The 14,673-nt window shown below is 41.2% G+C and overlaps 1 protein-coding gene across 2 annotated transcripts in view; it reads left to right on the forward strand.

Annotated features, from left to right (window-relative positions):
- map3k21 (mitogen-activated protein kinase kinase kinase 21) overlaps positions 1–14,453 on the forward strand; it is a 30,336-nt gene extending 15,883 nt beyond the window's left edge. The window contains exons 2-11 of one of the 2 annotated variants that reach the window (XM_046070207.1): positions 1,061–1,241; positions 1,364–1,512; positions 3,716–3,891; positions 6,170–6,410; positions 6,693–6,815; positions 8,263–8,358; positions 9,421–9,571; positions 9,794–9,888; positions 10,102–10,926; positions 11,026–14,453. In XM_046070207.1, coding sequence (XP_045926163.1) covers positions 1,061–1,241; positions 1,364–1,512; positions 3,716–3,891; positions 6,170–6,410; positions 6,693–6,815; positions 8,263–8,358; positions 9,421–9,571; positions 9,794–9,888; positions 10,102–10,926; positions 11,026–11,396 — 2,408 coding nt within the window. In that variant the 3' untranslated portion in view covers positions 11,397–14,453. The remainder of the gene's footprint in view (positions 1–1,060; positions 1,242–1,363; positions 1,513–3,715; positions 3,892–6,169; positions 6,411–6,692; positions 6,816–8,262; positions 8,359–9,420; positions 9,572–9,793; positions 9,889–10,101; positions 10,927–11,025) is intronic. The other variant, XM_046070208.1, reaches the window with a different exon arrangement.
- Positions 14,454–14,673: the final 220 nt, after the last annotated feature.

Raw genomic sequence — 14,673 nt, forward strand, 5'->3', positions numbered from 1 at the left:
TGTTGAAAATAATACAAAGAGGATCAAAGGATCAAAGAGTCTGTTTTGGCTGTCGATACAAAACTTCATGGAAAAGTGTTTTTTTTCTTTTTGTTTTCAAAGAGATATATTACAAGTATATTTGGCAGTTGGTGTATCAGCACGCAGAGAGTAAGTGTATTCCTGTTGAAAGAAATACATTGGATGGCAGAAAAATGTTGCTACTCCCGTGTTGTCACCTGCTCGTGGGTGGCACAGATTCAAAAAGCTTACTCTCAACATCTTGTTGACTCCTGCGTGTGTCAATTATGTACAGTAAGAATAAGTCTTTACTCTAAAGTGTTTGCTGAAAATGACTGCACTGTTGTCACTTTGGTTTTATTTTATATCCGTTTGTTTAACCCCATTCTTGTGCATTTTTAAAATTTTTGCTCAAGTTTCCCTTGTTTACTTGTGTACTTTTCGCTCAAATGTGTGCATTATACTACAGCTGAAACAGTCAATTCAAATTTAAACTAAAAATGAATCGCTAACTCTTTAAATAATCAATTGTTTTCTTTCTCTAAATCATTTTTATGTAGTTATCATGTGTTGACTATTACTCCTCACCCAGAACCAGTCAGAAAAGAGCATGTGCATGTGAGTCATTTTCCTTTTGATGATTGGCGTAGAGGGTCTAGACTTCGCACGTCATTGGGTTGTGTTTTCTCTGTGGCGGGGCTCTCGGGCCAGGTGTAGCATTACAGGCAGGTTCTGGAGGGTTCCGGCTGTCTTTAATGTGTTAAGCAGATTTAGGACCCGAGGACAGGTGCTTTGTGGCGCTGTCAACCTCCTGTTACTACAGTAATAAATGACATGCATTCCTCTGTTGGATATCGACTATCATCCCCTCACCTGCACGGTTGTCTTTTTCTCTGTCCGCCACTCTTTGTGTCTCCCTTTCTCTTTCAGTCGTCTTTCTCTTTTACCCCCCAGTCACATCTGTCACTTTCATCCCAATCCTGTCATTCATCGCTTGTTTTGCCCTTTCCCTTATGTATCTTCTAATGTCTAATATATCCCTTCTCTGTCCTCTTTTCAGTTTTATTACTTGAAAAGATTGAGAATGACGACATCGGGAGGAAGACCTTGAAGATCACAGATTTCGGCCTGGCCAGGGAGTGGCACAAAACAACAAAAATGTCAGCTGCAGGCACCTACTCCTGGATGGCCCCTGAGGTCATCAAGTCATCTCTCTTCTCCAAAGGCAGTGACGTGTGGGGGTATGACAAATAACACAGGCCCAAGGATAAAATATCTACACTTACTCATTTGTCGCACATTAGTCCTCATTCTTTTGTTAAAGATCTCTTCCTCTTCATTTTCTTTTTATTCCATCCATCAGCTATGGTGTCTTGCTGTGGGAGCTGTTAACAGGGGAGGTGCCCTACCGTGGGATAGACGGCCTGGCTGTTGCTTATGGTGTGGCAGTCAATAAGTTAACTCTACCAATCCCCTCCACTTGCCCCGAACCCTTCGCCAAGCTCATGGAAGGTAAATGTACAGGATGTAGGAAAGCGTGTCCTGAAATAAATTATTTTCATTTCAGGATCTATGAACAAATCTATGGGAAGTTGAATTAATTGAATTATTACAAGAGAATCACTGATAGGTAAGTTTGATCACATATATTACATAAACCTGTTGGTCCTATAATGATAAAGAAACTTTATTTGAAGTAAGCAACCGTACATGGCACTATAGACTTAGAAGTATAGTAAAACACAAGAAAAAGTTTGTAAAAACTGTAAATGTTAATTGATTGGAGAATATTCAGATGTTTGTTTGTGGTAGTTATGTTGTTCTTTTCATAAAAACAATTTGTAGAGTCTTTTTTTGGTTATAAGACAAGAACATTACTTCTTACATAATGACATTACATTGTGAAATCTGCCACCAAATAAGGTTCTCTTCTAACTATGGTATTTTTCAAGCTGGCCCCTATTTCCCCATGTTTTGTGCCTATGTGACTAACTGGAACAAAGATTTTTGAAATTGGTCCAGAGCTGCAGTCGGCAACAGCGAAATGGGGCTGCAAAATAGCACGTTCACTAAAGTGCTTGTTTTTGCCACTGACAAGTTCAGATTGTTGTTACAAGTGCCTGAACACTATGGAAAGGACGCCTACAGACCTCACTTCTGTTTAACCAGTAAAGTAACAGTCGCTATATCGCTCTTGTCAAAGCCACCAGACTCTATTGACAAATATAGTAATTTTACCATGTAGAACACAGTAATTGGTGATCTACCGCTACCTCGGTTGGTTGCTTAGTTTGTTTGTGGTTGTTGTGTGACTTCACAATAGTCACACAATAACACAAACTACCTAACCGATCAAGGCAGCGGTAGATCAGTGGCCTGTACTACGAAGCGAGGTAACTGGCTTATCCAGGTAACTTCAGGAGTAACTTTGTGACATCGGGTGTAACTTCCCAATTAACCGTACTACGAAAGGTGGATAGGTGTAACCCGGGGTCTGTTGCCATGGCAATTTACGCTGCATCTCTAAACTGCTCCGAGCAGGTTTTGTTCGTGGTTAACTCGAGGTTACCCTGCACGTGGACTACACACCACATCTGTACTCAGTGTTAATGATGAGAAGTAGGATATTAATACATACCACTTCATAAAATATGTTTAGATTTCATGCTGATTTGTTCCTCTGCGGTTGCAATGAAGTTCTGAACACAACAGCATTACTTCAGACAGCGAGCCCTGCTGCCTCTGTGATTTTACAGAGGAATCTTAAGTAATTAACGGGATGGTTTCTTAGATGTAGCCCATCTGTTGTCTATAATTGAATTCTCTGAAGTGTTTTCACATATTTAGATAGATTATTTTACGTGTCCAAAAAATAGGGAGCCAGGGTTAATAACTGTGAAAACAAAAATCCTAGATGAAAGTGTGAAATTTACAAGAAGAAAAATCGGAAATTCCCTGAAATTAATGTCATAAAAATAACCAAAATCACTGTTTTCTTCTATATGCGCCCAATCCAAGGCAAAGTCTCTAAGGTGCATGGTAGTGATTGTGGGCTAAACTCAGGAGTATTTCCTCACTGCTAAATTGCAAAGTCTAATATAACTTTCCAGTGCATGCATACTACACGGCAGACGTGTGTGTGTGTGATGTTGCAGCCTTGCAAAGTGAAGTTTCTCTCATGAATGTGTGACTGTAATGTCAACTCTGAGAAGGTTGAACTTATTTATGACACGCACTGTCATAAATAAGATAACAAACAATGCTTTTTGTTTTCAGTGAAACCATTTAACCTGTCTGTTAGCTGTCTGTTATAGTTAATGGTAATATACCTGATTGTAACTGTACACACAGGGATCTTTGACTTTTCGTTCAATTCTACTTCACATAAGGATTTCTACTCAGTGGTTGTTTGTCATTGGACAAAATGTGTGATAGTGGGTGTAATGCAAAGCTTCCAGTACAGATTTTGTGTCGCCAACATTGTTTGGGAGTATGTGATTACTGGAAGCCTCTTTCCAGTATCAGATGAAGTATTTGTTGTTCATACTTAATATTTGGATAATATTATCATCTTACACATATTAATTTTACCATAATAGCACTTTGTGCAAACACTAGTTTTCTGCTCTGGTTGTGCAGATGAAAAAATACATATATAAGCTTGTGACTGTGTTTGTTAATGTGTCTATCTATATACATTGCAATGTGTGTCCAGAGTGCTGGGACCAGGACCCCCATGTGCGTCCCTCTTTCTCCTGCATCCTGGAGCAGCTGTCAGCCATCGAGGAGGCGGTGATGGCCACCATGCCCCAGGACTCCTTCCACAGCATGCAGGACGACTGGCGCGTGGAGATCCAGGAGATGTTTGATGAGCTCAGGACCAAAGAGAAGGTAGGGTAGAGTGATGAGACACACAAACACACAAACATCCATATATAGAGCCACTGAAATTAAACCATACACACAATATGAGGGCAGGTGGTAAGAAGCATCAAATGTATGTTTTATTTCCTCCTCGCTCCCCTCTGTCTCACACAGTGTGGGAAGTTGGGAACCTGATGTACAGTATATGTAACAGACCTCTTATCCTTCTTCTAACGTTCTCTACTTGTTCATTATCAGGATTTAGTGTAACCACGCCAAATCGCTTGGGACGGCTTTCACGGACTAAAATGTTTAATTGGTTACTTTCAGTGGACAAGCTAATCGCACGTTTAACAAAACGAGTCATTAATGGCGGGGTGCTTCAGCGTACTTCCCCCTGTTAAGACCTTAATCTGCTTCCTGTGTAAGTTTCCCATCTCTGGCTTAAAGAGGGGGGTTAATTAGTGTTTGTAGAAACAGCAGGATCAGCACACAGAGCTGGGTTTAACACATGTTGAACTGAATGACATGGATACTAAAGACTCCACAGGTGTTGTTTTTTGTTTTAATATACTTTATTTGTGCCTTATATTTCATGATTTTATTTTCTTTGTATTATATATTTATGTGTTCTCCCTGGTTCTAGTCTATCAGCTGTGCTACACCCTCTTCTAAACATGTACCCTCTTGTTATATAACGTCCAATTATCCAAAAGAATCCCCCTAACTGATAATCTGCACCACATCACTATGGCAAAACTCTGTAACATTGTTAGCTGTGTAAACCTTTCATAAATCAAGAGAACAAAAGATAATGTAGCTTTGAGCATTAGCTAACATTTTCCCATCGCACATTTCATAAGATTACTTGTAGAATTAGCCACTAAATCAGCAGGTTTCCTGTAAACATCCCACAGTGATCTGTGTCTAGGTGGGTGGCTGAAGAGGCTTGACTGTAAAGCTGCTTTATGGAAGTCATCCAGTAAGGATTATTATTACTCAGCTGAGAGCAATTAAAGAGAAAATAGTGGGAATGAAGAAAGCAGACTTGTCTCCTCCCATGGCTTAATCTATGTAACACAGCCCAAAACAGCAGGCAGTAATCTCCTGAAACCAACTTGTTATAGACGGGAGTTATCTAATACACGGCTAACACTCCTGCCTGTCTTATGTATGTCTGCAAGAGCTTTTTTCTTGTCATAAGGGAATTATAAAATGTATTTCTACATGTTTGTCCTTCTGCAATGCATTTTCTCCTCTTTCTTAAAAGAGAAATAGCCTCCAAACCCAACAAATATCTTACATGGCCATGTGTAGACATCAGGAGGAATACTGTTATATAGAAGGATTAGATTAGCACAGATGTAAAACAGAAACATGACTGCAAAAGGTTACCTCAAAGTTGAATAATAATCCAGAGAAGGTCAGAAAAATGACCCTTTAAATCGATTTAGCACTGCATACACCCATAGTGCACCTCGACCACCAACAGTTTGGTCAGAGATTCAGTGGGGTGTTATGCTAGTAGCTGCTAATGTGGCGTGGAGCTGGTCGGCTCGAGCAGAGATGAGGAGCGAGCTACAGAGGTCTGCTAACCTCACTTCTTTTTAACTCCACATCCACAGGTTGGTTTTTTTATTCACAAACTTGTAGCCTTCAGCCCCAACTGATGCTGACTCAAGTGACAATCCTTTTATCAAATTTCTCACAGCTCTGGAGCCACAAAAGATGGCACACAGGCAGCCGTATTCCTGTAGACCTGTAAATAGACATTCATGTAAAATCAGAGGAGTTACCATTTAAGAGAAGAGGTGACATTATACAGAAAAAGCACGTAAAATTCCATTATTCAATGCTAAGTTCAAGTTACCTTAGCCAGTAACATGTTGTTTATTACATATCCATGTGTCAAAAGTCAAAGTAACATTTCCCTGACATTCAGATGGAAACATGGCTACTATATATGTAACGCTAGATAGTAATGGTTTTAGATTAGACTTGCTGTCATTTAGGATGGGAGAAACGTGTTAACATTTAGAAAGACTATGGTGACTGAGCATATTTAGGGCCAAAACTAACTTTTTTGCCACCTTCCCAAAACTCACAATGGGAGTGCTAACATTGTTCCACAGCAGCCACACTGACAAGGCTGCCTGCAGATGTGTCGCAGACATTTTGTGTCTATCTGCCTCGTGGGTGCAGGTATCAGGTGATGCCAATTATCTAAAAATGCCATATATTGGCCCAATTAATCGGCCGACCGATTAATCAGAGTATCACTAATCTTAATACCTGCTTTTTCCAGGAGCTACGTTCCAGAGAAGAAGAGCTGACGCGGGCCGCCCTTCAGCAGAAGTCTCAGGAGGAGCTGCTGAAGCGTCGGGAGCAGCAGCTGGCAGAACGGGAGATCAACGTGCTGGAGAGAGAGCTCAACATCCTCATTTTCCAGCTCAACAAAGACAAGCCCAATGTGAAGAAGAGGAAAGGCAAATTCAAACGTTCACGCCTTAAACTGAAGGACGGAAACCGCATCAGCCTGCCCTCAGGTGAGTGAACAGACTGAACGGATGTCTTGACTTGGTTTCACATTTAAATTGGTGGTCTTCTAGCGTGAGCAGTGAAAAGAGCTCCTTGCTTTACTCCTCATTGAAGAGGAAAGGACTCTGATATCAGTCCATTAGTCTTGACTGTTTGAATGTGCAGCACAATAAAGTATTGTGTTGAACATTTTATCAAGGATACATTGATGTGTGATATCTGTAACCGTAACTTCTAAAATTGTAATGACCGCATTGCCAATGTTCATTTGTTCGTGTTGCACTTTGCAGACTTCCAGCACAAGATCACTGTGCAGGCGTCTCCTTCCATGGACAAGAGGCGAAGCCTTCATAGCACCACCTCCTCTCCTCCCAGCAGTCCTACACTCATCCCCCGGCTACGAGCCATTCAGCGTGAGTTCAATGTTTCATTTTTTTTATATTTATAAAGTTTTCCTTAGTGTGATTGTCTCTTCCACGTCTGTGTCAGTATTCTTGTGGCTCTGTACTTGGTCAGGTGTATTTCACGGCCTGGATTAAGTAAAATCTGCTTATTTAAAAAAAATAGAACTGTTCTCAAGAAATCATATCTCTGAGAATTTCATGGGAACAGTTTCATTCACAATGACAAGAGCCGTGTAAACTAAAGCGCCAAAGCCACAAACGGGCAGCCAGTTGTTTGAACAGTTTGATAATGTTGTTAGTCACACACCAACGCCTTTGCAATAACGGGAACAAATTCCTGTTGAGCATTTACGGTAGACCCTGATATTCAGACAGCGGGCGCAGATTGTTGCTCAGAATCACTGTATTTTTTATGACGATCTCTAACAGAGATGCTCTTCAAAAGGGCCCAAGACTTTTCACAGCGGGCTTTAAATCTGAGAGAGAGGCATAAAAACTACCGTAACATTTACAGATCAGCAGAAGCCAACAAAGAACTGTTTTAATGTACCGTTAGTTTACTTAATGACTTTGGTTATGCTGGTTAATTAGATAGCTTCTCTGTTATATAGGAGCCATAGAAAAGACAGAATACTTGAATAAGAAATTATATATATATACGGCATATATCTTTTATGGACCCAACAAATGTTGTCTTAACAGTTGCTTTCAGTTACAGGATTACATAGGGTTTTTTTCACAGCCTGTATTAGGGCTGAAATTGAATTAATCAAAATCGCAATATGGCCTACTGCAATTTTCACATCGCAGGAGGTGCAGTATTTGTCAAAGACTATATGTGTGGCAAAATAACATTTTAAATGAAATGTTGTTGTGTTGCACAAATGTCCATGGCCTCTCATATTCTTCAAACTTAAGAAAACATCTTTGCTTGGTACAAATCCTTGCGAAATCCTTCCTAACTATTATTCCCTCCAATATCACAAATCATAACGCAATTGCAATATCAGTCAAAATAATCGCAATTAGATTTTTTTCAAGATCATTCAGCCCTAGCCTATATAGATCGTGAACAGAAACATACACAGATACACAATACGTGAAATGTACACTTGATTAGGGGTCATGTGTTTTAATATGGACTGATTTAATGCAGAGAAATGCAAATGTTGTTTTCACGGCACATGTACGTGTCTCACATCAAAAACAGTGTATTGCAAAGCACACAATATACCTGTGGACATGGACACATATGCACACGCTATAAACATTCATGCCCTCACATATATCCCTACAATACTTTAATACAATTAAACATATTTCAAGTCGATTTCCAGTGGATTTTACCTATATAGCCCAAAATCACAAATTTAGCGTTTGAGGCACATTTAGAAGCACATCAGTTACAAACCTTGAGTCACACTCATGTTGGTAACATTTATGTTTCCCTCCTCAGTGACGTCCCATAGGCAGAGGGACAGTTTGCACGTTTACCATCAGGATGTTGATCTGACCAGCGAGCTCACAGCCTACTGTGGGCTCAGGAGGAAAGGCAAGCTCTGCAGATGTTAGGCTAACTTTGAGCTCCTGAAAGGGTTTCATGCCTAACAGTTTCCCATCAGCAGGGATTGTTTGTGGTGATTTGCAAGGTTTCCCCAGTGCGTGGATTATAACAAGACTTTGGTGTTTGCTGCTGGTTAAAATGGTTTCACTGGTACTTAACCTGAATCTCAAACGAGCAACAGTGATGAGGTTTATGCCACAGACTCGGGCCGGTCCGCTGCTCACATTTGTTTTTGAATCATCTCATATAATGCGGTGCAAAATCAATAATTGGCTTTTAAAAACATACTGGTATTCATACATTCATTTACACATATCCGAGTTGTGTTGAGTTTTGGCCCTAGTCTGTTGCAGTGATGTCTGCAGTGGATCCTGCCGTCCCACACACCTTCATAACAACTTCACAATGACTAACACACACACCCATAAGAAGCTTTTATTATAACTGTTACGGTTTCTGCTTTTTGATTTTACATTTGTGAAAATTAATATGAGTGATATTTTCTTGTATGAAACTTTCTGAATCTTCCTGAATCAAACTCGGTAATCTATACTATACTATAATTATTTCCAAAGGCCAAGATGACGTCCTCAAATGTCTTGGTTTTTCCATAATCCAATGATACTCAGTTTACTTTCATAGAGGAGGAAAGAAACCAGAAAATATTCATATTTAAGAAGCTGAAATCAGAGAAATTTTGTTTTTTATTAAAAAATTACTCATACCGATTAATCGATGATCACATTAGTTGCTGATTAATTTAATAGTTGACAACTAATCGATTAATCTTTGCAGCTCCAGTGTAGAATGATCTTAAAATCAACTTTTTAAGAGAGAGAACACCCTTGAGTTATGTGGTAATGAGACTTTTTATCAACTCTACATAGTTGGAGAAAGATACAACATAAAAATAATAACCTAACTTTCTAGAGGAAGACACTACTGGGATTTTACAGATGGCATAGTCCCTTTTAATAATTAGTCAGGGCCAGCAGCAGCTTGCTGGAGATGTTTGAGTCTGTGGTAACTTGTGGTTAACTGTGTCAACAGTTACTCAAGATGAGAGCAACCGCACGTGGGGCCGCAGCACCCTCTTCAGGCCAGAGGAGTTTGATGACGTGAAAAAGGGAATCAAGAAGAAAGGAAGAACCTGGGGCCCCAGTTCAGTACAGAGCAAAGAAAGGCCTACTGCTGCTGAGAGGTAGATTACACACACACACACACACACAGAAAAACTCAGGCTAGTAATTTTTCTGCAGCAACGGTATAACAAAACATTTTAGTGATTTTTGAAAAACCTTGAAAATTTTGAAAAACCTTTTTATACCGAGGGATACCTTGAAACTGCTAACCGGCCCATGCCTATACAAGCCCACACACACACACCTGGCCTATTTCATGTTTTCTTGTCTGTCGTTTTCAGAGTGCGTCCTCTGTCAGACGGCAATAACCCCTGGTCCACCAGCCTGGTCAAGTCCCAGAAGTCTGTCCCCCTCGCTGCCCTGTTTGCTGAACAAGGTGAGCTGAAGATCCATCGTGATGCTGTAATTTTTAAAATAAGAATACGCTGAACAGGTTTAAAAAACCTTAGTTTTTTGAGTGCTTGTTTACTTGTTAGATTTAAAAAGGGGGTTTAATGTCATTTGTTGCTAAGGGGAAAGGGTGCTTGTTTGGAGAAGACTCTATCAGTCATTTATTTATAATGCCTGTTTTCCACTTCTGTGTTTTCAGCTGGGGCTGGTAAAGACGAGGCATTCTCCCAGGAATGTCCTGACAGCAGCGCCAAGCCAAAGCAGATCAAGTTCCCCAACCAGGTGTATATCGATCTACCTCTGTGGAGGGACGAGCAGCAGCAGCCTCAGAGCCCCGGGGGGCAGGGAGATGCTGGGGTCGGGGCAGCAGGTCAGGGTGGCCCACCAGAGACCCCGGACGACCCCTACACCACCACATCCACCTCGTCCACCTCGACCACGCCACAGCTCACCCCCACCAACAGCCTGAAGCGGACGACTGCTCGCCGAAAGACTGACTCTGTGCTGTACAGCTGCGGCTCGTTGCTGGCTTCAGTCGTGCTCGGTTATGACATTAGGGAGGCTCTCAAAAACTCCGCCCCTGGGGAAGATTGCGAGCCCCAGCGTGAGGAGAAAGAGAAGAAGAAGAAGGAGGGCCTGTTTCAGCGTGCGACCCGGTTCCGCCGCAGCACATCGCCACCAAGCGGTCGCTCCCGCAAAGATGAGGCATCGTCAAACCACACCTCCCCCCAAGCTGTCAATCTCATCTCCATGTCAGCCATTATAGAATGCAACTCCACAAAGTGTCTCTTGCAATCTGAGGCGGAGGTGTCGGAGTCTAGCCCTGGGAAGGCTGAGCTCGTGGCTGTCAATCATCACACGGAGCCACCCAGACCCGGCCCAGCAGCATCTAAAGAAGGCCAGAGTAACAGGACTGCAGCTAACACACAGACACCAGTGCAAACCCAAAGCCAGCCGCCAGAGCAGAGCAATCACAACACAGGAACACGACTACGCAGAAAGAAATACACCACCAACCACAACAGTGAGTAACACAAAACAGCGGTAAGGGAAGTAAGCATGAATATACGGTCTAAAAAATATATTTATGCTCCAAATGTCTGTCTCCCCCTTCTGTTTCCAGCCAACGGCCCTCCCGCTCTGCCTCCTCCAGCCTCACAGAAGAAGCCGGAGAAGGACAAGAATGGAGCGTCAGAGAAGTCCTCTGCTGGGGAGGCCTTCTCCAGACCACGGCCGGTGTCGTTCCGGGCCAAACCCCACGCCTGGGCCCTGCTGCGAGGACGCAACAAGAGTTATTCCCTGGGCCACTACTCCGGAGAGAAGGCGGCACAGAACCTAAACGTGGTGCTGTCGTCAGAGGTGGGGATGGGCTGCTCCCTGCTGGACATGGACACAGAGGGCCAGAAACGAGACTGCACTGTGCCGCTCTGCCGCATTCAGAGTTCCCCGGGACGGTCCTCTGTCTTTGAGCTGGAAAAAGAGTTCCTCTCTTAGGAGCCTTGAAAAAGTGATCTGCTGTGGTCATAGTTTATCTTATACAATCTAGAGTGTTCTTGGCGTAAAACTCCTGGAGGGTTTAAAACCAGGCCTTTTCTCTCTCTCCATGTTTAAAAAAAAAACAAAGTTCTATAACATAGAACCCAGCTTTGTCTTAGTTCTAGAACATAGCGCTGTCAGTGTTCTAGCGCGTAACCAAGTCTGAGACTTCTAGAGAACATCGGTGTCAAAGGAGTTCTAGAATGTGCACCACTCAACTCAGTTTGAGAACGGCCTTACACACTGCCTTGTCTCATTCTAGAACACACGCACACACACACACACATAGTTCTGAAACCTGAGCAGAACATTCCAGAGCTGGAACCAGCGGCTCTTCCTCTGATCCCTTGGTGCTCGACTGCCACCCTGTGTTAGCTCTACCCCCCCCCCCCCCCCCCCCCCCCCCCCCCCCCGTTACGTTCTTCCTTCCTCGTTCTGTCGGTGCAGCTAAACGTTGACCGCTGCTGCAGCTTTCGCAACACAATACCCTCACCTTTTTATTTATATATATATTTTTATAGGTAATTTAATATGAAGAGACTTGACCTTACCTTAGCAACCAGCAGGACATACATTCCATGTCACCTTCAAAGTTGTGCGATCACGCTTTTAGATGTTTGTGACTTGAGAATCATGCATGCACCCTTAAAATGTCGAACAAAAAAAAATCATTATGCCTTGTTTGTAAATATTTCTTTTTATCCCTTATCAGCCTAATGCTGGCACTTGTTTTGTACTGCATATATGCTGTTTTATGACTATTTTGAAAGTCAGCGATGCTGCAGTACAGTTTGTGTTCTAGGCACAGGTTACATGCTGCAACTTGGCAGCGGTGCATGTGTGTTTCCTCCCAGAACACCCTGAAGATTTTAGAGATGCAGGTAGAAAAACACTGGAAGTCCTACAAAGCCAACGTGGAACTCTTTCATTTAAAAGTTGGAGTGTATTTAAAATGGCCGCTGTGGTTGCTAATATGGAGTATTTATAGAAAAGGTTTTTTTTGGTTAATATTTCCTATACTCAGCACAGTGCAGCAGAGTGGGGAACACTTCAGCCACAAATGTTCAGTTCGGAACACAATTAATGAAATTAGACTGATGACAGCTGTATCAGTATAAATTCAGATGGATGGAAGGATTACTACACAGCCTGGGAGTGGCCACACATGAGGATTTTTATTTTAAGAAACTGTTCAGAACAATTTGTGATGCTTGTACTGTCAACCAGACAGACCCTGCACCTTCAAGTATTGAAGTTCCTCATTATGTCTAATTCATGTCCTCATATTTTTACAAAATTTTGTAATTTATGCAAACAAATTGTTTTTTTTTTTCTTCATTTTTATCATCATCATTTTATCACCATCAAGCTCAGGAAGGTCTGGAGACATTTAAGGATATAATTTTGGTAAAGAGAGTCAAGACACAGTTTGCCTTTCATTATTATACTGTAAACTCACAGCCAGCTGAATGGCTTCCTCAGGATTAGCAAAGGGTTCAATATCCTGATTTGTTTGACACGTTTTTCTCCAGACCTCTGTGAACTTGACAGTATGGAGGTCTGACTCTGCGGGATATATAGTGAACCCAGTTTCACGGTCACTCCCGGGCCCTCTCCCTGAAAACACAAATTAACGTAACATCCATTCTTAATCATTGACTGATGATTATATTCCCCCAACTTTTTACTGCTGTCTTACCGAGAAGTTCGTTAGAAAACGTGTGACACTGTTTAAGGACGAAACAAGGGCTCATTTACAGTGAGATGAATTCCCAAATGGTGTAAATATAATTGTGATTCCTGATGTGTATGTCACTGTGTCATCTTACGATGATTTAGAATGTGAAGCATCCCTTGTTCTGTATTTTATGACCACTGACTGTCAAACCAACACTGTAAAGGCCTTACTAATCATCAAGCTGTTAAAGGTGCAAGCCCGTTTGTTATGAATTAAGGGTTATCTGTAAATACCATAATGCACTGGTACTGTACATTCCCCTGAAAATATTGAATTTCAGTTTGAAGCTGAAGTCTGCAGTTTGTCATCCAGTCACAACACTTTGTGTTGTCTGGTGGTTAACAGAAAGGTTAATGATGACTCGATATGCCCAAATAAACTACACTTGGCAAACTGCAGCAAGAATATTGGTGATACTAGTCAATATGGTGCATTCAGGCTTCTGGCTAATAGTGGTTGTGGGACCAAATTCAACTCAACAAGCACTAAGGCCTCTGTCTTCAGGACCAAACTACTAAATGAACTAGCTGCTAGTGAGAAGTTCTTGCAAAAGAAAACTACTCCGTACGAAAACTTCACAAACGACCTCAGAGGCGCAGTACAGCGCCATTTGCTGAAAGGCCCATGACCTGATCAAATAACAAGACTTCCTGTTAATTGCAACACTTCCTTTAAATCTGGATGTGTCAGATTTAGCTTTGAGTACATCTGTTTCAGTTTTTTGTCATCATTACAGTATTGGTTATTTCACGCCTGATTGATCAAGAGTATCAAGTTTATCAATATTTTGAATAAAGTCTGAATCAAGACTAATGTTGCCTTTTTGTTTTTATCTTGAGGCTGAATTACAACATTTTTTGGTTTGGTTTCCTCTTAAATTTTAAGCAATGGTGGAAGAAGTATTCAAATTATTTACATATGTAAAAGAAGCAATACCACAAGGTAAAAATACTGTTACTACAATACATACTACAAGTTACTGCTTTAGTGAAAGTGTAAAATGAAATGGCCCTTGTTAGTGATATATCACTACTTGATTAGTGCTGATGCATCAGTGCACGAGGTGCAATGTACTGTTGCACCTGGTTTATGCATTTTGCTTGCTAAAATAAAACACATCTCAGTAGAGAAAATACTGCATGAAGAAATTCTAGAATAACAATTTTTAATAATTGAAAAGAAGCCAATGACTGCAGTGGTTTATACATTAGGTTAGCAACTGCCCACTCAAGTTGGGTGTACTTGTAAATATGTAAATAAAAGATTGCTGAACCTTGGCCACAAAATCTGGACTCGTCTTCATATATCTGCATAGTTTTCTCTTTATATGGTTATGATTATGGTTTTACATAATTAATCACTCATTTCTGTACTTACATACAATAAAATACTAAAAAGTAAAAAAGACAAACTGAGCAATGTAATACAATACATATATTATTGTAAAAACTAAAAAAAATAATCCCATGTGAATTTTAAAATATTTTAGAATGGCTG

Source organism: Micropterus dolomieu, linkage group LG15, assembly GCF_021292245.1.
Source record: "Micropterus dolomieu isolate WLL.071019.BEF.003 ecotype Adirondacks linkage group LG15, ASM2129224v1, whole genome shotgun sequence".
In the NCBI taxonomy this organism is placed as follows: domain Eukaryota; kingdom Metazoa; phylum Chordata; class Actinopteri; order Centrarchiformes; family Centrarchidae; genus Micropterus; species Micropterus dolomieu.